This window comes from Cervus elaphus, chromosome 10 (genome assembly GCF_910594005.1).
Source record: "Cervus elaphus chromosome 10, mCerEla1.1, whole genome shotgun sequence".
NCBI classification, from domain to species: domain Eukaryota; kingdom Metazoa; phylum Chordata; class Mammalia; order Artiodactyla; family Cervidae; genus Cervus; species Cervus elaphus.
The window spans coordinates 49,410,947-49,433,193 of NC_057824.1; the positions used below are offsets into that span (position 1 = coordinate 49,410,947).

Here is a 22,247-nt window from a genome sequence, read left to right on the forward strand (position 1 = left end):
TGGGCTTCCCTGGAGCTCAGCTGGTAAAGAATCCGCCTGCAGCGCAGGAGACCACAGTTCGATCCCTGGGTTGGGAAGATCCCCTGGAAAAGGGAATGGCTACCCACTCCATTCTGGCCTGGAGAATTCCATGGAGCAGTCCATGGGTTTGCAAAGAGTCAGACACGACTGAGCGACTTTCACTATAATGCCAACAGAATACTGAACAGTAAACACTCAACTAAAATGTAATTGAAGCTTTGGACCAAAACTGGTGAAACTGAAAAATGTGTGTGTGTTGAGTATCCCAGACCATAATCTGACACTCAGTTTTTACTTCCTATTAGTTACAGTCTTGTTGCTTCAAAGCTCTTGAGGGTTTTTGTTTGTTTGTTTGCCTTTGTTTTCTGGTTGGAAAAGTTGCTTTTGTAAAACTATGCACTTATAAATACAAATTTGCTCTTAATAGTGAAAGTCACTCAGTCATGTCCAACTCTTTGCGACCCCATGGACTATACACTCCATGGAATTTGCTCTTAGGATTTGGTTTTTTGTTTGTTTATTTAAAAAATTAATGCACAAGTCATCCTCTCGCTTTGATGAACCTAAGTTCTTGCTGAGTTTGGGGTTTGTTTTTTTTCAATTCTGATATCTAGACCAACTTCCAACTCAAACCACACTAAGAAACCCTTTTGCTTCCAAGTCTTAGGAATGTTTCAGAAGTTAAAACTATTTTTTCCATGTCAGTGATCTTAAAAACTATCCTTTTTGTTGTTTAATCACTAAGTCATGTCTGACTCTTTTGAGACCCCATGGGCTGTAGCCCACCAGGTTCCTCTGTCCATGCGGTTCCCAGGCAAGAATACTGGAGTGGGTTGCCATTTCTTTTTCCTGAGAATCTCCCCCACCCAGCAATCAAACCCCATCTCCTGCACTGGCAGGCAGATTCTTTACCACTGAGCCACCAGGAAAACCTTAAAAAAAAGAAAAGAAACTATCTTAGGAGTTTTTATTTTAATAGTTCTATTCTCTAACTGCAATCTGAAGTAGCTATAGCATCTAGCCTTGGTGAATTGGTTCAAGTGTGCATTTTATTCAAAAGTAAAATTTAAGATAAAATATATATTAAACACATAGACATCTAGAAAACTTGGCTTGTGGTACACAATGATGGATTACTCAGTAACTGTTATAGGTAGCTTTTGGGTCACACTTTTCATTTCTGGGTAGTGCTTTTACAATTCATTCCACTTTTATGACGTAAATGAATGCCATATTTTAAAAAATATTACCAGGTCCAGTACCATTCTTACACTTTATACTACAGGAAATTTCATTTAATGGGTTTAAAATAAAACATTGTTGATTGGACTGTTAAAAGCAAACTACTATTCCTCAAGTTTACATGAAACATTCATTCACCAAGATAGACCACATTCTCGGCCATAAAACACACCTGAACATATTTAAAATAGAAATCATACAATGTCTGCTCTCAGACCACAATGGAATTAAACTGGAAATCACTAATAGAAAGATAACTAGAAAAACATCATACTACATGGAGATTAAACAACCCACTTCTAAATAACACGAGTCAAAGAAGAAATCTCAAGAGAAATTTTAAAATATGTTGAACTAAATGAAAATGGAAATACAACTTATCAAAATTTGTGGGATGCAGTGAAAATAGTGCTTTAGAAGGAAATGTATAGCATCGAATGCATGTATTAGAAAAGAAGATCTAAACTTAATCATCTAAATTTCCACCTTAAGAATTCAGAAAAAGAAGAGCAAGTTAAATCCAAAGCGAGCTGAAGAAAAGAAACAATAAGAATTAGAGCAGAAATCAATGTAACTGAACACAGGAAATCAAGATAAAAAAATCAACTAAGCAAAAGCTGGTTCTTTGAAAAGATCAATAAAGTCAGTAAGCCTCTAGCCAGGCTAACTAAGAAAAAGAGAGGGACTTCCCTGGTGGTCCAGTGACTAAGACTTCACACTCCCAATACAGGGGGCCCAGGTTCAATCCCTGGTTGGGAAACTAGATCCCACATGCCACAACTAAGACCCAGCAGAGCCAAATAAATAAAAATAGTTTTAAGAGAAAAAGAGAAAGGGCACAAATTACTAATATCAGAAATGAAAGAGGGGACATCACTACTGATCCCCTGGATATTAAAAAGATAATAAAGGAATATTAAGAATAAGTCTATGCCCACAAATTTGATAACACAGATGAAATGGCTGCTGCTGCTGCTAAGTCACTTCAGTCATGTCCATGTCTGTGCAACCCCATAGATGGCAGCCTGCCAGGCTCCTCTCTCCCTGGGATTCTCCAGGCAAGAATACTGGAATGAGTTGCCATTTCCTTCTCCAATGCATGCATGCATGCTAAGTCGCTTCTGTCGTGTCCGTCTCTGTGTGACCCTGTGGGCAGGAGCCCTCTAGGCTCCTCTATCCACAGGATTCTCCAGGCAAGAATACTGGAGTGGGTTGCCATTTCCATCTCCCAGATGAAATTGACTGGTTTCCTTTTTGGTTTAAAAACTAAATGCCTCTGGGTCTTCCCAGTGCACCAGGCCGGAGCACTTGTCTCATGCATCCCACCTGGGCTGGTGATCTGTTTCACCATAGATAGTATACATGCTGTTCTTTTGAAATATCCCACCCTCACATTCTCCCACAAAGTTCAAAAGTCTGTTCTGTATTTCTGTGTCTCTTTTTCTGTTTTGCATATAGGGTTATCGTTATCACCTTTCTAAATTCCATATATATGTGTTAGTATGCTGTAATGTTCTTTATCTTTCTGGCTTACTTCACTCTGTATAATGGGCTCCAGCTTCATCCATCTCATTAGGGTGGAGAGGGAGGTGGGAGGGGGGATCGGGATTGGGAATACATGTAAATCCATGGCTGATTCATATCAATGTATGACAAAACCCACTGGAAAAAAAATAATAATAAAAAATAAATTAAAAAAAGAAAAAAAAAATAAAGACAGTAAAACGGCAATAACAAAAAAAAAAAAAAAAAACTAAATGCCATACATGCAGGGCAAGGAGAGACTGAAAGAGTGACCACTGCAGTGCCCACGTGGGATTGTGCATTGTCAAGGGTTTTGGGTTACTCTTGAGATACAGTGACTTGGTTAGTGTAGTAACAGCATGTCCTGTGAGTTCTAAACAACACCCAAGGCAACTAAGACTTTGGGGCTATTCACTAGGGTTCCAATTGGTGAGGATTTGATTAACCAGTGCCTTATGAGCTGGGATGTGGGGGAAAAAAGATGGCCTCAGACCCTTGCAGGCAAACCCAAATGTCCTTTTGTTACTGAAAGGTATGTGTGGGGGTCAGCTGCTCGCCACTCAAAAGTCAGTAAACAGGCCAGGTTGATGGAAAGGAAAGTTTGCTGTATTTCAGATGCTGACAACTAGTGGGGGGAGGGTGATGGACATCTGCCCAAAGGCCGACTCTCCCCACCCCCGACAAGCAGGGGGTGAGAGCTTTTGTAGATGGTGGGGGGCGAGTGGCAGGAGGGGTCCATGCAGAAACAGCATAGTCATCTCTAATAGTCACTTTCAAATCGGTCATCAGTGGTCTGACTAGTGTCACCTTGGTGGTTTTAGGTACAGTTAATCTTTAGTTCCAGGGTGCACCTGTTCGAATTTCTTTGCAGTCAATTCTCAGAACTGTGGCAGCTCAAGTCCTGGGTACAGTCTGGTCATCCTGTAATTAACTTTTCCACCTCATATTTTGGTACCTATGACAGCTCACAGGATACGGCTCAGAATGTTATCTATAGCCCTTGAGAAAGGACTAAGGGTCCTTGACTATGCTTTGTGACTACATTATTATTATTTAGTCACAATAAACTGTGGAAAATTCTGAAGGAGATGGGAATACCAGACCACCTGACTTGCCTCTTGAGAAACCTGTATGCAGGTCAGGAAGCAACAGTTAGAACCGGACATGGAACAACAGACTGGTTCCAAATAGGAAAAGGAGTACGTCAAGGCTGTATGTTGTCACCTTGCTTATTTAACTTCTATGCAGAGTACATCATGAGAAATGCTGGGCTGGAGAAAGCACAAGCTGGAATCAAGATTGCCGGGAGAAATATCAATAACCTCAGATATGCAGATGACACCACCCTTATGGCAGAAATTGAAGAGGAACTAAAGAGCCTCTTGATGAAAGTGAAAGAGGAGAGTGAAAAAGTTGGCTTAAAGCTCAACATTCAGAAAACGAAGATCATGGCATCCAGTCCCATCAGTTCATGGCAAATAGATGGGGAAACAGTGGAAACAGTGGTTGACTTTATTTTTCTGGGCTCCAAAATCACCGCAGATGGTGATTGCAGCCATGAAATTAAAAGACGCTTACTTCTTGGAAAGAAAGTTATGACCAACCTAGACAGCATATTGAAAAGCAGAGACATTACTTTGTCAACAAAGGTCCATCTAGTCAAGGCTATGGTTTTTCCAGTGGTCATGTATGGATGTGAGAGTTGGACTATAAAGAAAGCTGAGCACTGAAGAATTGATGCTTTTGAACTGCGGTGTTGGAGAAGACTCTTGAGAGTCCTTTGGACTGCAAGGAGATCCAACCAATCCATCCTAAAGGAGATCAGTCCTGGGTGTTCATTGGTAGGACTGATGTTGAAGCTGAAACTCCAATACTTTGGCCACCTGATGTGAAGAGCTGACTCATTTGAAAAGACCCTGATGCTGGGAAAGATTGAGGGCAGGAGGAGAACAGGATGACAGAGGATAAGATGGTTGGATGGCATCACCGACTCAACGGACATGGATTTGGGTGGACTCCGGGAGTTGGTGATGGACAGGGAGGCCTGGCGTGCTGCGGTTCATGGGGTTGCAAAGAGTCGGACACGACTGAGCGACTGAGCTGAACTGAACTGAACTGAGTCTCCTGAGACTGTTTTCCTTTGTTTCAGCATTTTTCACTTCTCTGATTAAACTTATTTTTTGACTAAGATTTTCCACAGGCAAAAGGCAGGCAGAAGACACGGCAAGGACCATAGAGTCCTGCTCCGTTTCACTTTCCTGCCACACATCCTGACCCCAACAAGTGCCTGCTCATGAATCATCCACCTCTTGGCTTCCCATTGTCCAACCATAGGGTTAATCTCTTTACAACAGCCCAGCTCAGAGAGCTAACAACCAGTGTTCATGAGCCATCAGCAGCCAGACCACTCTGAGGTCAGCCCGTTGGTGGCTGTGGTTTACTCCCTTCTGAGAGCTCCGCCTAGAGAAGCACATGTACACTGCTAGGAGCTGTGACTCTGCAGGGGTGTGTGGGATTTCTGTCCCCTTCCGGAGCTGGGACCAAAGTCCTAGGGGACTTCTCCCCTCCTGCTGTCTGTGCCACAATGTCTGAGCCATACCTTTCGGAGTCACGGATCCATCTAATGCAAACAGCAGCCCTGCTAGAGAGATACCCTGAGCTATTTCACTAGTATTTTGCCTTCTCAAAAGTGGTTCTGTGCTCTGATCCCCAGTTCCATATGTACCTTTCCTACCTGGCAGCACAAGGAGGGACAAGCCTACCAGCTCCCAGTTGCTATTTTCCTTCAGCTCTGGCTTGATAAACCCAGAGGCAGAATTCACTGATAGAAGTGGCAGAGTCTGACCTTGCAGGATGCCAAAGGACATGTTCTTTGTATTGTGTGTTGTGTCACTCAGTCTTGTCTGACTATTTGAGACCCCATGGGCTGCAGCCTGCCAGGCTCCTCTGTCCATGGTGATTCTCCAGGCAAGAATACCGGAGTGGGTTGCTATGCCCTCCTCCAGGTGATCTTCCCAACCCTGGGATCGAACCCAGGTCTCCTGCATTGCAGGCAGATTCTTTACCATCTGAGCCACCAGCGAAGCCCAAGAATACTGGAGTGGGTAGCCTATCCCTTCTCCAGGGGATCCTCCTGACCCAGGAATCGAACCAGGGTCTCCTGCATTGCAGGCGGATTCTTTACCAGCTGAGCTACCATGTTCTTTGTATTAGGAGAAAAGAATAAGCCTGCACCCCTGAAGGCTCTGCTGGGGTAGGCAGGGCCTCAGGGACGGTGCGGGCAGAGGGGGAGATCTGATCTGTTGTTCAGGTTTTGTTTTTTATTTGGCTGCACCAGGTCTCAGTTGGGGCACACAAATCTTTAGTTGTGGCATATGGGATCTAGTTTCCTGACCAGTGATCGAGCCCAGACCCTCTGCACTAGGAACATGGAGTCTTAGCCACTGGACTATCAGGGAAGTTCCTGTTGTTCGAGTTTTAAGACTTTCCACAGGTTGACCCACTCAACAATGTGCTGTTGGTCCAGCTATTCAGGTGGGTCCCCGCAGCCATGAGCTCAAACCACATGTGCTTCCAGGTCATTTTCCCCTGACCCTTTAGAGCCCATTAGGATAGCCCCTTTGGCTTTCTGAGCTGCTTCTCCGTCTCTGGTCTCTCCCCCAGCCTGCACCCATTCCTGGGATTTGTCACTTTCCCCTAGATCAGCAATGGGTTGCCCAACATCATAAATATCATGAGTCACAACTGGGCTCAGCATGGCTAACCCTTCCCACGCCAGGTAGTGAGGGTGGACGGGAGCATCTTAGCTCTCATTCCTGCAGTGAAGGTGGCCCAATCAGGGCTTTTGAAGACAGGGGCAATGTGCAACTAAGACCCAGTGCAGCCAAATAAATAATGGATGTCCCAAGTGGTCCAGTGGTTAAGACTTCATACTCCCAATGCCGGGGGCCTGGGTTTACTCCCTGGTCAGGGAACTAGACCCCCATATGCTGCAACTGAAGATCATGTATGCTGCAACTAAAACCTGGTACAGACAAATAAAAACTAAACTTAAAAAGGGCGGGGGCACACAGACTGCCTGCTTCATTCCCAGCTTCCTATGAATTTGTTGCACCTCCTCTATAGATTTCCAGGGTCCCACATGCCCAGGAAGGTCCCTGTCATTGAGCAAGCCTCCCTGCCAGACAGAATAATCCAGTCTCTAAGGGAATGAGGACCTTGAACCTCCTGCAGGCTTGTCGGAGGCTAGAGTGTCTGGTGCTGTATATTTTCTCTGCCTCCTGCCGGGTCAGGGAAACCATCACCTCTCATGGCCCACGGCCGCACCAACCATGCCTGCTAACTTTCCTGGCCTTTAGCTGAAACTTGGCACCTATATCCAAAGCTCAGTGGGCATATATTCTGTCACCACGAACACTCCCTGGATACATGTCATGTAAAACTAATTAACAAGTATTAAACTTACAAAACTACTTAAAGGTTCAAAGGAAAATCTTAAAACAGGTAAGAAGATAAACAATAAGGTCCTACTGTAAGGCACAGGGAACTATATTCAGTATCTTGTAATAGCCTATAATGAAAAAGAATGTGAAAATATATGTGTGGGTGTGTGTGTGTATATATATATATATAATTGAATCATTTTGCTGTACACCACAATCTAACACAACACTGTAAAACCACTATACTAAAAAAACTAAAAAAATTATAAGATAAAAAGATAATAAATAGAAATAAAGGAAGGGCGGGAAGGCAGAAGAAGAAAAGTATCAAGATATTGATCTCACTATTGCTCATAGTAGGGAATTAATTCCTAAAGAACAGAATTACAACTGTAAGTTACATATTTTATAACACTGCTGCTGCTGCTGCTAAGTCACTTCAGTTGTGTCCGACTCTGTGCGACCCCATAGACGGCAGCCCACCAGGCTTCCCTGTCCCTGGGATTCTCCAGGCAAGAACACTGGAGTGGGTTGCCATTTCCTTCTCCAATGCATGAAAGTGAAAAGTGAAAGTGAAGTCGCTCAGTTTCACTTTCTATAATACAAACCATTGTTAAATAACTTAATATTCCAAATTATCAGAAGAAACATACACAAAATAAAGCAGAGTCCAAACAATAAAAGTGTTTTTAAGTTATTAAAAAATAGGGGAGAAAATGTAAGAAAAAAAAAAGGTGTCATATAAATAAAAGTCTATATTTCAAAAAGACTTTACCATTGGCACACAAAGAAAAACCCAACTCTGCTCTATATAAAAGATACATCTCAAAGTGATTCAGAAACTTTTTTGAATATTTTAATTTTGTTGGAGTACAGTTGATTTACAGTGTTGTGTTAGTTTCAAGTGTAAAGCAAAGTGATTCAGTTACGTATAGATATATGCTCACTCTTTTTAAATTCTTTTCTCGATTCAGAAACTTGATGGCCAAAAGTTTCCTAGGCAAATGCAAATGAGAAAGTGAAGGTCATAATATTATTCTCATTTATTATAATCCTTTTATTCCTTACTTCCTTTCTACAATTTTTTTTTCCTTTGGAATAGCTGCCAGGGCATCCAAGGCTAAGAGTTTTGACAATCTGTGTGCCAGCAGTTAGAACACAATGTTTTGAAAACAGCAAAGATCCAGCGTGTGGATTCACAGACACAGTTGCAACACAAAGGAAAACAGGGATCTAAGAACCAACGAGCATCCTGGTTACAACTCTTACATTAAAATTATAGTCAGAGGGGTTGTGGGCTCAATCCCTGATGGGGGACTCGGATGCCACATGGCACATGGCGAAAAAACTCAGAACAAAGACCTCTCTCCAGCACTCTTTGTATCACAACCACTTCCAACTTCTGAAGACTACTCATCTGCCCGCTATTCCTGCAGCTTTGTCCTTGTGAGAAGTCATATAAATGAAGCGTTTGAGGTTGGCTTCTTTCACTCAGCATAATGCCTCTGAGAGTCGTCCAAGTTATTGGTATATCAATTTGGGCTTGCCAGGTGGCACTAGTGGTAAAGAATACAGTTGCCAATGCAGGAGATGCAAGAGACACGGGTTCAATCCCTGGGTTGGGAAGATCCCCTGGAGTAGGAAATGGCAACTCACTCCAGTCTTCTTGCCTGGGAAATTCCATGGACAGAGGAGCCTGGTGGGCTACAGTCCATGGGGGTCACAAAAGAGTCAGACACGACTGACTGAGCACAACTTCCATTTTATCGCGGACTTATCCTGTGGTATGGCTATACCACAGTTTATTCATTCATTCACTGCTGGATGAACATTTGGATCATTTCCAATGTGTGGCCTTTCTATGAGAACAGAACATTTCACTTTTCCAGTGCCAACACTCTGGAGAGGGATCGATGGGTCATATGGTAAGTCACAGAAGAGGAGACTGGCTCCCAAGCACGTCAACTCCATCACAGGCCAGAGTTCCCATCGAAAACCCAGGGCCTCCTCTCACCAGCCGAAAGGAAGCAAAGGCTTAACCTCTCTGTGTGTCAGTTCCAGTTTCCTGTCTGTTACCTTGTAAGGATTACAGGGTGTATCCCTTTGGGATGTTGCGAGCAAGAATTAAATACGATGATGCTTTGCCAAGTGGTCAGGCCAGTGGCTAGCAAACAAGCTCCCAGTAAATGCCGGTGTGGAAGTAATGCTGAGTTTGGGCTACTCACCAACCCCACTCAGGTGTCCCCGATGTTATGGATGTTCAACTTGGGACTCCAGCTGTCCAAAGGACCACTGGCCATGTGGCTAACTCTGCAGTCAGTTCCAGACAGGTCCTGCTGTCCTCTGCACCACTCCTGGGTCCAATGTTCAGTGTCCGTGGACCACAGCCAGGTTCATTCAAGGAACCTCTGCTTTGGGCTGACTCTCACTAGCTGGCTAATACGTGCAGGGCAGCCAGGAGTGGCTGGGAACATTTACTCCCTGGGTGTCAGACATAGATGGTACCTCATTCAACCTTGCCAGCTGTTCCCAAGGAGTCAGCCAAGATGCGTTGCTAACATTTCAACCAAAGCCATCATCAGGACTGGCTGGAGCCTGTTTGAAACCAGGACCTGAGAAGGCAACAGGTCAGTGCTCCAGGATCCAACAGATGGGTGCTGAGTCACACTCCTAGATCCTGAGTTCCTTCAGGATTCTGACACAGAGCAGATAAATGATAACCTGGGGCTAAATGTATTCACTGTGAATTAAATTACACATTTCACTTCTTTCAGAACCTGTATGTTTCAGGATAGAAATCAGTACCCGAGAAGCATACTGATGTTTATAATTAATCAATCTGGAGCACAAGATATGAATCCCCCACTCCACCCTGCTCTCAGCTAGGAAAGGAGAGAGAATAAAGGATGTTTGATGAACTGCATGGAAAATACTATAAACTAGTTAAATATCAGGCTTCCCTGGTGGCTCAGCAGTAAAGAATCCACCTGCCAACGCAGGAGATGCAGGTTTGATCCCTGGGTCAGGCAGATCCCCTGGAGGAGGAAATGGCAACCCACTCCAGTACTCTCGCCTGGGAAATTCCATGGACAGAGGAGCCTGGCGGCCCACTGTCCATAGGGTGGCAAAGAGTCCAACACAACTTAGCAACTAAACAAGTTAAATAGTTAACAGAAATGTGAAAAGAAAATTAGACTATCCAGAGACTGACTAAAAGTGTGAAATGCTCAAAACTACCAAAAGAGAGAAAAGGTACAAACAGGATGGATGAATGAATCCAACGAGGAATCGTGAAATGATGTAACTTGTAGCAAGAATGAATTTTAGGCCAACCTTCAGATAGGGTCGCAGGGCAGGGTGGAGAGAGGGGAGGAGGGTCTCTTTCTTGCATGGCTCAGGATCCCAACTTTGCGGGTCAACCACCCAACTTAATGCTGGTTGGGGAAGAGGTCACATCAGGTGCCCTCCAGCCTGAGGTGGGGGCAGTCCTAGAGGATATCCTTGGCCTGAACCCGCGGCACAGCCTCGCTCCAAGCACGAGCATGGGGATGATGGGAGGACCCGAGTGCAAGCTCAGCATCTGGAACCCCTTTGCCACCCTCATTCTCACCCCCAGCACACTCACCGGCCTCCTCCAGGATAAGGAGCACGTCACCGAGTCCCTCAGCTCACTGCTACCAGCAGCTGTGGCAGCAGCACCCCAGCCTCCGCCAGACCCTCGCCCAACACCCAAGAACTGGTACATATCCCTGGAGAAGCAGCTGGGTTTAGCAGAGGTCCCAAGTCACAGAAATTGCAGGGTGGGGATGTTCATGAAAGAAGTGGGATAGGCAGGATTCCCTGGAGGTCCAGTGGTTAGGACTTCCTGCTTTCACTGCCCTGGGCTCAGGGTTCAATCCCTGGTTAGGGATTTTATATCCTATATGTCCTGGGGTATGGCCAAAAAAAAGGGGGGGGTGAAGATGGGGGTACAGGGTGGGGGACATCGTCCCTGAGTTGAAACATTTTAGAAGTGTGTTTCAGTCTTGCACTGACAGAGGTGAAGGAGACCATCGTGGGGTTTGACAAACGTCAGTATCCTTGGTATCTGCTCCCCCTTCTTCCTTAGTAGCAGGACAGCCAAATTTTAGATGAGTACACAGTCATCTGGAACAAAAACTACATCTCTGAACTTCCTGTATAGCCAGTTATGACCTTAGGATTAAGTTCTGGCCAGTGGGCTATAAACTGAAGTGCTGTGTCTGTGATTTCCAAGAAATGTCCTTAAAGGGAGGAGTAATGCCCTTTTCTTCAGACCTTCCTCCTTCCTTCTGGCTGGGAATGTAGATGTGATGGCTGATGCTCCAGCAGCCATATTATACCATGTAGTGGAAGCTACATACCGAAGACAGGTAACAAAATTCTCTGTCAAGGAACCAGGTCCCTGGTATCGAGGACAGCCCGCCAACCCTGAATGGCCTGCTTCCGGGTCCCTTTTATCTAAGAGAGAAATACATTTCCATTACATTTCATTCAAGCCATTATAGTGTGGTTTTCTGTCTCACATACCTGAACCAAATCCTAACCGATAAACAGAGGACATGAAAATCCTTTTTGTTGGCAGAGGTGGGGCAAGGACTATAATGGAAGTAGAGGTCCCCTGTGTTAGCAAATGTGGGAGACAGAGGTGCAAGGGAAGTAGAATTGGCATCACTGGTGGTAGAAGCCTGATTGATTCCTGAATAAACAGACATGGTAAAGGAAGAAATGGATCAGGACATCTCTGTAGCGGTGGTTATACCCAAGATTGGGCTCACAGAGGACACTGGGGAGCTGACCATGTTGGACTAGGGAGGGACAGATGTCATGGCTAGACAGGTGAGGTCCCCATGTTGACAAAGGCTGGGGAGAGGCTCAAGGTACAAAGAGGAATTGTTCCCAGAAGTTCTATCCAATTTAAAGAACAGGCTCAAGTCCTTGTCCATCCAGCTTGGTGGCCAGAGGACTCCCTGTTCTTATATCCGCTAACTGCCCACAGCACCTCCTACTGACCTACACAGCCTGTTGATCCCAAGGAAGTCAGTCTGGCCCCACTGGCGGCGGGGCTGGGGGGGGGGGGGGTACCTCATCCAGCATTTGTCCTCCTGTGGGCCTCTCCTCAGGGATCTGTCCTGGTCGCTTGTTAAAAATGCCTACCTAACGACTCCACTTAATACCCAATGGATCAGCCCCTCTAAGTGGCCCTGTGATTCTGACATTCACTCAGGTCCAATCCACCTTTTGACAAGTTGGGAAACTGAAGCCCAGAGGAGTGGGGCCCCTGCAGGGCCCTCCCCGGCAGTCAGCAGAACACTGAGTGAAAACCCAGTCCAGGGCTGGCTCCAATGCCCTGTGGATCTCCCAACACCTGCACCCCTTTATCCTGGCTCTCTCTGGTGGTCCGCTGCTAATTTTAAAATTCTCTGAGGTGGGGATACAACCTGCATGGTCTCCTCCATCCTCACAATTCTAGGACAGACTTCAGGCTGAGGATGTTGGGGGCGGGGGGGGGCCTCGCACATCTCCCAGGGCAGGGGCCTCTTTCTGCAGCATCTACTGCTCAGGCACAGGGCCTGCGAGCCCCAGGACCCCACGAAGACTTGCAGATTCCTCTGACTGGACATTCAACTTCCCCCGAGCGCATGGGGAAGCACAGTAGGGGCTCCAAGAACAGAACACTCTCCTCGGATCCCCCACCTACCCCCCTACCGGCCTGCCTGCCTGCCCTTCCTTCCATCTCCCTACTGCAGCTCTGGCCCTGCCCTCCCCACGCCTGGGGTAGGAGGAGAGAGTGATGACATAAAGGGGCAACCCCTTCCCGCCCCCGAATCTCGAGCATCTTCAGAGGCAACTTCCCCTTCCCTCTCCTACTGGCTGACCTTCCATATTCCACCCCCTCCCCAAAAAATTAAGTTCTGATTGGCTTCAGAAAGCTCCACAACCTGCCTTGGCCTTACCGGCCATGGATTACCCCACAGGTACTGCCCCCCAAGTGGGCAAGAGCAAGCAGTCAACTCTGGGAACACGCCCTTTGTCTTTTCACTTTCTAGGCTATCACTAGTTCACACCCCCAGGCTATAAACTGTGCTTCACTCCCTTATCTCTGTGCTCCAGCCTAGGACCTCATGACTAGAGAAGTCAAGTGACGCGCCCGCGTGGCACAGACGGTTCCGTAGCGGCACCCCCACCACCCTCAAAGGCCTCCAGTTTCCAAGGCCGGAGAGGCTGCATTCCGCGCCACCTGGCGGCCGCCTCCCGCAAGCGGAACGTGGACCCAGCGCCGGTCCCGCGCTAGCAAGGGCCGGTGTTTGTTCCCGCGTGATGGGCGGGCAGACTAGGGGCCGCCCAGCTTGGAGAGCCGTGAACCAGCGGCCCCGGGCGGGGCACGGCTCTGGATTCCCGCGGTCCTCGCGAGACCCCGAGACCCCGCGCCCTGCCCCGCCCCCCCGGCCCCTAGTGACGGTTGACGGCGACTTAGGGCGCTGAGGAGAGCTCGGCGGCCAAGTGAGCGTGCGCGTCCGCGCGCGCGCCCACCCCACGCAGCGCCCCGCACCGCCGCGCGCGCGCGGACGCGCACGCTCACCCCAAAGCTCGCCGGCGCCGGCGTTTCTCCCACGCAGTGAGCGGGCTGCCGAGCCCGCGGTCCCAGGAGAGGAAGGGGCTTACGTGCGGCGCGCTCGTGTGAGCACACCGCTGCCCACTTTTTCCACCTCACCTCTGGCGCGGGGACGCCGCCGTGGCCGCACCGTCCCCATGGGTGACTCCCTGTAGGGCGGGACCTGGGTTGGGGGAGGGGGGCGGGTGGTCTGTGCAGCCCAGCCCCTCCGACCCGGCTAGGGGCGCCCGGGCCAGGCCGCTCCCACCTGCTGGCCGCGGCGACCAATGAGAGCCTGGCCTGGTGATGTCATGCCCCGAGCGGACCCTCGTGACGAAAGTCCGAGGTCACCCGTCAGGGAACCGGCGCGAACCCACCCGCGGGGGTTCCGGAAGTTTCCACTGCGGCGGCGGCGGAATGCTGCCTCGCCCCGCAGCCTCTTCGCGTGCCACCACATTGGCCTTCCTTGTCGGGCGTCCCGGGGTCACCTCTCCCTCCCACGAGGGGTCTCCTCCCTCTTCGGGGGTCCACTTCCTATCCCGTCTGCTCTCCTGTTCACAGCCTCATTCCCACAGGTGTCACGTTTCCTCCACTAGTGTCACCCGGACCCCTGAGAGGGTCGTCAGCCAAGTTTTCGCGTGCTGGTCCTCCCACTCCACCCCTGCGCTGTCGTGGCCAGGGATGCTCATTTATTTGGCCCCCAGCCCCGCCTTCTCCAAGTGTGTCCGTCCGTCCGTGAGTGTCGGTCACTGCGTTTGTCTCCGGCTGTCACTGCAGGAGGCCGTCCGCACGTGTCTGTCTCCGCGGGCTTCTTCTGTCCGTCTGCCTGTCCCTGTGGGTGTCTGCTCCGCCGCTGAGGCTCTTTCGGTCGTGTCTGTCAGCGCGTGTCTGTCGTCTGTCGTCGTCTGTCACTGGAGTCCGTCTGAGCCCCGGGGTCTCTGGGTCTGGGCTCGGAGGGAGGGAGAGGGAGGGGAGGTGGCAGCGGGGGGAGGCGGGGAGGGGCGGGGGCGGAGACAAGGGGCGGGGGCGGGGGCGGGCGGGGGCGCCGAGCGGCCCGGAGGGGGTGTGTGCGGGGGGCCGGAGGCGGCGGCTGTCAGAGTCGGCTCAGCCTGCGCCGGGGAACATCGGCCGCCTCCAGCTCCCGGCGTGGCCCGGCCCGGCCCGGCCCGGCCGCCTCAGGTGAGTCTCCCGCCCCACCCGGGACCCCCACCACCACCACTCCGGGCAGAGGTCCATCCCGCGGTCCGGGTACGGTGAGCTCCCCGAGGGACCCAGGCCCCCAAACGGGACGCCCCCCGCCCCGGGGCCTGCCCAGCGACGCCCCCCACCGCCCCACACTCATCCTTAACTCTTCCCTCGCCGCCGCCGCCGCCGCATACTTACGGTTCCCGCGCGGGAGACTGCAGCCCGCAGGGCCCGCCACCGCCACTGCTCCCGTATTCCTGTGGGGACCCCCGACCGCCGCTGCCCCTGCTCTCTCCCAAGTCCGGAGCCCCCCGGAAGATGCCCCCAGCTTGGGGGCGGAATCTGAGCTGCGCAGGTTCCTGGAGCGCGGCTGGGTCCTCCGGGATCCCGCGACCCCAGTGCCCCTGCGCAGCGCCAGCCGAAGCCCCCTCCCAGACGCAGGCGTCCCCCTCCCGCGGGGACTCCGTCTCTATTTTGGGGATAGGGGAGGCTTAGCGGAAGCCCCGAGTTATAATTAGCCCCACTCGGGTTTCCTAGTTAATCTCCATCACCACCACCCAGCTCAGGACGGCGAGGGCTGGGTGAGGGGTGACCGGCGGGAGAGGGGGGGGAGTTCCGACCCGGGGAATTTTGATCCCTTGGCTGGAGATGCCGGAACCGCAGCAGCTGCTGCCCCAAAATAGCGCCCCTGCCCCTGCAGCCGGGGATCTCCGGAGCTTCGAGAATACAGGCGTCCCGGTTCGCCCTTCAGACCCCTCGGCAATGCCCGCGAGCCCCCAGACCCCCGCCCCAAGTTCCCTGCTTCTGGACTCGGGGCGGGGAGCGCCGTCCTTTTCTCGGCCTCTACTGCCCCCCGCCGGCGGCAGCGTGCACCGCAGCATCGGATGGATGGAAGACTTGAGTCCTGGGGGGCCAGGGCTGGCGAGCCTGTTGTCTGAAGCTAGGCGAGCGGGGTGCGCAGTAGACGGGCACCCGCCGGTACCAGTGCGCTGTGTCAGACAGTGGATGAGGCGGGGCTGGGTGGGGCAGGGTATGGAGTAGGCAGTATTTGGGGTACCCCAGGGCCTGTGACTCCCACACCGTGAATGCCCAACCCATACCCCTCCAGGGCCCGGCCCTGGCCAACTGCAGGAGAGGCTGCGCCTTCACGCCACCTCAAGTTCCCCCATCGGGCGCCTCCCGTCAGTGAGGGCCCCGCCCCTGTCGGTGGCCTGCAGCCTGTAGTTGTGGTGCCTCCACTGGGCCCAGGGCGCTCCACTGGGGGAAGGAGGTGAGGGCAGTGGGTTCTGTCTCGCAGGGGAGGGTATTGCTGGGCAGGTCTGTCTCCGTTCCCTGCATTTATCTGTCTCTGTGTGTGTGTGTGTGTGTGCACCCGCGCGTGTGCCTGATCTCTGTCCCCTCTAGCTTCTTCTGTGTCCTTGCCTCTGCCTGTCTTCCTCCCTCCCTCCACTCTCTCCTCCTCTCTGCCAAACTGCCCCACCTCCTCTGCAGCTCAGTGATAACCCCTGGGCAAGAGTGTTACCTAATCATCTCCTTCCTCCTGGCAGCCTCGGGCCTTCACCCTCTGCCTTTCTTTCTCCCAGCAGACGCCTGCCTGCCCTGGCAGCCATGAGGCCCCCGTGGTGTCCCCTGCACACGCCCTCCCTGGCTTCCCTGCTCCTCCTCCTCCTCTTCTTCCTGGGAGGAGGGGCAGAGGCCGAGGGCCCAGAGGACCCAGAGCTGCTGGTGATGGTGCGTGGGGGCCGGCTGCGGGGCCTCCGCCTAATGGCCCCCAGGGGCCCTGTCTCTGCTTTTCTGGGCATCCCCTTCGCAGAGCCACCTGTGGGCCCCCGTCGCTTTCTGCCACCGGAGCCCAAGCGGCCCTGGCCAGGGGTGCTGAATGCCACGGCCTTCCAAAGTGTCTGCTACCAATATGTGGACACCTTGTACCCCGGCTTTGAGGGCACCGAGATGTGGAACCCCAACCGTGAGCTGAGCGAGGACTGCCTCTACCTCAACGTGTGGACACCATACCCCCGGCCTTCGTCCCCCACCCCTGTCCTCGTCTGGATCTATGGGGGTGGCTTCTACAGCGGGGCCTCCTCCCTGGACGTGTACGATGGCCGCTTCCTGACCCAGGCCGAGGGGACTGTGCTGGTGTCCATGAACTACCGGGTGGGCGCCTTTGGCTTCTTGGCCCTGCCAGGGAGCCGGGAGGCCCCAGGCAATGTGGGGCTCCTGGATCAGAGGCTGGCACTGCAGTGGGTGCAGGAGAATGTGGCAGCCTTCGGGGGGGACCCAACGTCGGTGACTCTGTTTGGAGAAAGTGCAGGTGCCGCCTCCGTGGGCATGCACCTGCTGTCCCCACCCAGCCGGGGCCTGTTCCACAGGGCCGTGCTGCAGAGCGGGGCACCGAATGGGCCCTGGGCCACAGTGGGCGTAGGAGAGGCCCGCCGCAGGGCCACACTGCTGGCCCGCCTCGTGGGCTGTCCCCCGGGCGGGGCTGGTGGCAATGATACAGAGCTGGTGGCCTGCCTGCGAATGCGGCCAGCTCAGGATCTGGTGGACCATGAGTGGCACGTGCTGCCTCAGGAAAGCGTCTTCCGCTTCTCCTTCGTGCCTGTGGTGGACGGAGACTTCCTCAGTGACACACCCGAGGCCCTCATCAATGCTGGAGACTTCCATGGCCTGCAGGTGACTAGTGGCTAGAGTGGGTGGAGCTGGTTCATCTAGGCCTGTTCTCTCACCCGCCCCCCCGTTGGGGACCCAGGCATGAGGGTGGCTCCAGACCCACTCCCAAAGGCCCGGGCTTCTGGGCCCCATGGCCCCCTCCTCTTCCCCGAGGGCTCCATCCCAGGGTGGTCAGAGGGTCAGAGAGGAAAGGAAATGTGGGTATATTTTCTCTTTCTCTCTTTCCCTTCCCCAACCTCTCTCTTCCTCCCTGGTTCCGGGTCTATAACTTCATCTCTCTGGCTTTTTGTCCATCTGTTTCTGTCTGCCTGTCTGTCTGTGCTTCCCCTCCCCCGCATCCCTCCATCCTGTCCCCCCAGGTGCTGGTGGGTGTGGTGAAGGATGAGGGCTCCTATTTTCTGGTTTATGGGGCCCCAGGCTTCAGCAAAGACAACGAGTCTCTCATCAGCCGGGCCCAGTTCCTGGCCGGGGTGCGGGTCGGGGTCCCCCAGGCAAGTGACCTGGCTGCCGAGGCTGTGGTCCTGCATTACACAGACTGGCTGCACCCTGAGGACCCAGCACGCCTGAGGGAGGCCTTGAGTGATGTGGTGGGTGACCACAACGTCGTGTGCCCCGTGGCCCAGCTGGCTGGGCGACTGGCCGCTCAGGGCGCTCGCGTCTATGCCTACATCTTTGAACATCGTGCATCCACGCTCTCCTGGCCCCTCTGGATGGGGGTGCCCCATGGCTACGAGATTGAGTTCATCTTCGGGCTCCCCCTGGAACCCTCGCTCAACTACACCATCGAGGAGAGAACCTTTGCCCAGCGACTGATGAGATACTGGGCCAACTTCGCCCGCACAGGGTCAGCGGTGCTGAGGGAAGGAGGGCCTCCAGGAGCCAGGGATAAACAGAGAGAGGGGGGGAGATAAGCAGGCACATAAACAAAGGGCCAGAGAGAGAGGGCAAGTTCACAAAAGAGACACAGAGGGAGAGAGAGAATGATGGAGGAGACCCCAAGAGAAGGGGAGGAGGAAGGCAAGGTCCTGATGACCCAAGGAGAGAGCGGAGGGATAAAAGAATCACCGTAGCAGATTGGAGCATGGACTGTAGAACTGGATCAGTTGGACCGGTGATGATTTTATTAGCTGTCTGAAGAAGGGGACCATAAATATCCCCATCACCTGGGTGTCCGCAGAAGTAATGACGTTCCTAGAGCTGTGACTGGGCCTGGTTATAAAGAAAGGGCTCAGTAAATCAGAGCAATTTTTTAAATGGGAGAAACAAAGATGGAGCAGAAATAATTGAGAGTAAAGAAGAGGAACAATGGGGAGTTCCCTGATGGTCCAGTGGTTAAGACTTCCGGCTTCCACAGCAGAGGGTGTGGAACTACTGCATGCAGAGTGCAGCCGGGAAAAAAAAAAAACAAAAACAAAGAACAAGAATAGGAACAACAGAAAGAGGGAGGGCAGGAGGAAGGGAAAGACCCCAGAGGACAGAGCATGCTGGAAAAGAGAAAGGATTAACGAGGTGGTGGGAGGGAGGAGATGGGCTCTCCCTGGAGCCTAAGAGGGCAGGTCAGGGGTCAGGAAGCAGGCTGCCCCCTCCTACTCCCCATCTCCATTACCCAGCCCCCAGGGGCTGAGCCTCCCCTTTCCTTCCGCAGAGACCCCAATGACCCCCGGGACCCCAAAGCCCCACAGTGGCCACCGTACACGGCGGGAGCGCAACAGTACGTGAGCCTGAATCTGCGGCCGCTAGAGGTGCGGCGAGGGCTGCGAGCCCAGGCCTGCGCTTTCTGGAATCGCTTCCTGCCCAAACTGCTCAGCGCCACCGGTACGCCGGGGCCTGCGGGCAGGGGCTGGGTGGAACGGGGGAGCGGGGGGCGTAAAGGGGCATGGAGAAAGAGAGAGAGGGGACTGGGAGCCGGCCGGGTGTAACCCCTCTCTTCTCCCCCCAGCCTCGGAGGCCCCCTGCACCTGCTCAGGCCCCGCCCACGGGGAGGCGGCCCCGAGGCCCAGGCCCGGCCTCCCCCTGCCCCTCCTTCTCCTCCTCTTTCTCCTCCTCTCCCGGCTCCTGCGGCTGTGACCACGGCCTCTCCCCTCTCCGGCCTCAGGGCCCCCCACCCCCTCCTCTAAAGAGTGGTCGGATCGTGGGGAAGGGCCTCATTCAGGGATCTTCGACCCAGCGCCCCCTCCCTCCTCAAACCGAGAAACTGAAACTAGACAGGGAAGGGCGGGAGGAGGGGCGGGGGGCGGCGGTACACCTACGACCCATCTCAGGGACCCACACACCTTCATTGTTTAAATGGAAATGAAAAAGTCAATTTTCTTTTTTTTTTTTTTTTATAAAATTATTCTCTGGAGCCTGAGCTCGGTGTTGGGGGTGAGGGAGGCCCTGGGGCTAGATAGCACCCCCTAGTGGAGCTACAAACGCCAACCATTTCTGTCTCTTCTCTTTTCCCCACCAACCCACGGACCTCCTCCTCTGATCCCTTCGGTCCTCCTGTCTTCCGGTCATCTTCTTCCTCTCCCTCCTCCTCCCCGCCATCCTTCTCTGGCTCCGCCTCTACCCTCGCCCGCCCTCTGGTCTTGTCTTTCGCATATTCTCCTGATCCTCTTTCCACCACCCCACGTGGTCGCCTGCATTCTCCGTGTCTTCTCTGAACTCACGCTACCCCCTCTCCAACCCCCGCATGTCCGTTCCCGTTCTTCCCCATGTCCTCCCCCCACCCACTTGCCGGGCACGCTGGCCGCAGACACGCTGGACGAGGCGGAGCGCCAGTGGAAGGCCGAGTTCCATCGCTGGAGCTCCTACATGGTGCACTGGAAGAACCAGTTTGACCATTACAGCAAGCAGGATCGCTGCTCAGACCTGTGACCCAGGCGGGACCCCCCACATCCCCTGCCCTGCCCGCTCCGCCTGGCCCCTCAGCTGTATATACTATTTATTTATGGGCTGGGATATTACACGGAGGATCCCTAGACCCTGCCCAGCCACCCTCGACTTTCCCCTGGGGCTCCCGGCCCTCTGCATGCCTCGGGCCAAGCCCCCTCCCCCGCGGTGCCTTCGCCCTCTGGGCTGCCAATAAACTGTTAACAGCCACGGGAGTGTGCGCGACTGGGGAGCCGGGGTCCGGGCAGAATGCTCCAACCATTGGGGCGGAGTGAATAAAGGGGTGGGTGCTAAACTCAGACCGGGGAGAGGATGCTGGGCGCAGCGTACTGTCTTCCCCGCCGCAGCCGGTAGAGCCCGCCCGCGAGTAGGAGCTCACGCCTGCGCAGTGAAGCCGGCGGCGCCGGCGCGGCGGTGCATTGTGGGAGACCCGAGGACCTACTTGGTCCTCACCGCCGCGATCGCGCCATGCGCTGCTACCAGGGGCCAGACGAGCGATCCCGGGGCCCTTGAGCCGGTGTTGCCTGCGGTCAGCCCTAGACTTGGGGCGGAGAAGGAGCGCTGGAACCCGGAGTTCGCGCCGCGCTGCCTGGAGGACGCATCTGCCTGGCCCGACAACCGCCGTTCCCGCCCGCCGCCCTGGAGCTGCTGAAGGACGTCCACCTGGGCCTGGCCCTGCCCGGCCGCGGCCCTACCCGCCTGGCCCTCCTCTCGGGCCACTACCTCTACTACCACTACGGCTGCGACGGAGTGGACGACCGCGGCTGGGGATGTGGCTACCGCACTCTGCAGACGCTGTTCTCGTGGCCAGAGGGCCGGCCCATGGGCGTACCCGAACTGGGTGCAGTGCAGGCGGCCCTGGAGGACATGGGCGACAAGCCCCCCGGGTTCCGGGGCTCTCAGAGCTGGATTGGCTGTATAGAAGCCAGCCTCTGCCTGGACCACTTTGGGGGGCCCCAAGGGCGGCTGTGTCACGTTCCCCGTGGAGCAGGGCTTCAGGGGGAACTGGAGAGGCTGTATTCCCACTTCACGGGGGGCGGGGGGCCTGTAATGGTTGGTGGGGATGCAGATGCCCAGTCCAAGGCCTTGCTGGGAGTATGCCTGGGCCCAGGAACCGAAGCCTATGTCCTGGTGTTGGACCCTCACTGCTGGGGTGCTCCGAAGAACCCCAGTGAACTACAGGCTGCTGGTTGGGTGGGCTGGCAAGAGGTAAGCACAGCCTTTGACCCCCACTCCTTCTACAACCTGTGCATGACCAGCTGTAACTCCAAAGAGCAGAACCGCACCCTGGACTGAGGCTAAGTTCCCAGCACTGAGCAGCCTCTAGCCCTGTACACATTCATCCACCCTCATCTCAAAGGCAGAGGCTGCTTAATGTCAAACCCCCCAGTAAGTCCCAGCAAAGCCTGGGACCTTTGTTGTCAATAAAGTGGCAAGACCCAGCTAACCATGGCCCTAGCAATTTGGGGGGAGAATTCGGGGAAGTCTATATTGTACTATATATATATATATATATATACACTGCCTGCAATCCAAGAGACCCAAGTTCGATCCCTAGGTCAGGAAGGTCCCCTGGAGAAGAGCACGGCAAGCCACTCCAGTATTCTTGCCTTGAGAACTCCGTGGACAGAGGAGCCTGGTGGGCTACAGCCCATGGAGTCACAAACAGTCAGACA

General features: G+C 53.3%; 2 protein-coding genes across 10 annotated transcripts; both read left to right on the forward strand.

Moving 5' to 3' along the window:
- The first annotated feature begins 14,595 nt into the window (after positions 1-14,595).
- On the forward strand, positions 14,596-20,781 carry ACHE (acetylcholinesterase (Cartwright blood group)). 9 transcript variants are annotated; one of them, XM_043915105.1, is made up of 6 exons: positions 14,902-15,021; positions 16,136-16,297; positions 16,611-17,700; positions 18,057-18,541; positions 19,343-19,512; positions 19,637-20,428. In XM_043915105.1, exons 3-6 carry the CDS (start codon positions 16,636-16,638, stop codon positions 19,762-19,764), a joined length of 1,848 nt encoding a protein of 615 aa, XP_043771040.1. In that variant the 5' UTR covers positions 14,902-15,021; positions 16,136-16,297; positions 16,611-16,635; the 3' UTR covers positions 19,765-20,428. The 9 variants fall into 9 exon arrangements, with proteins under 9 accessions (XP_043771041.1, XP_043771042.1, XP_043771039.1 ...); XM_043915103.1 differs by having other exon boundaries at positions 16,614-17,700; XM_043915106.1 differs by lacking the exons at positions 14,902-15,021; positions 16,136-16,297 and adding an exon at positions 14,596-14,676 and having other exon boundaries at positions 16,614-17,700.
- A 134-nt stretch (positions 20,782-20,915) lies between these two features.
- Positions 20,916-22,018, forward strand: UFSP1 (UFM1 specific peptidase 1 (inactive)). The gene has a single exon (XM_043915110.1). The coding sequence runs from the start codon at positions 21,394-21,396 to the stop codon at positions 21,865-21,867; it is 474 nt and encodes a 157-aa protein (XP_043771045.1). The 5' UTR covers positions 20,916-21,393; the 3' UTR covers positions 21,868-22,018.
- The last annotated feature ends 229 nt before the right edge of the window (positions 22,019-22,247 follow it).

Excerpts from the sequence above, each read along its gene's own strand:
- ACHE (XM_043915106.1), top strand. The coding sequence starts at position 16,636 with ATGAGGCCCCCGTGGTGTCCCCTGCACACGCCCTCCCTGGCTTCCCTG. Across the intron at positions 17,701-18,056 it reads GAGACTTCCATGGCCTGCAG|GTGCTGGTGGGTGTGGTGAA; the intron begins GTGACTAGTGGC and ends CTGTCCCCCCAG. Across the intron at positions 18,542-19,342 it reads GCCAACTTCGCCCGCACAGG|AGACCCCAATGACCCCCGGG; the intron begins GTCAGCGGTGCT and ends TTCCTTCCGCAG.
- UFSP1 (XM_043915110.1), top strand. The coding sequence starts at position 21,394 with ATGGGCGTACCCGAACTGGGTGCAGTGCAGGCGGCCCTGGAGGACATG.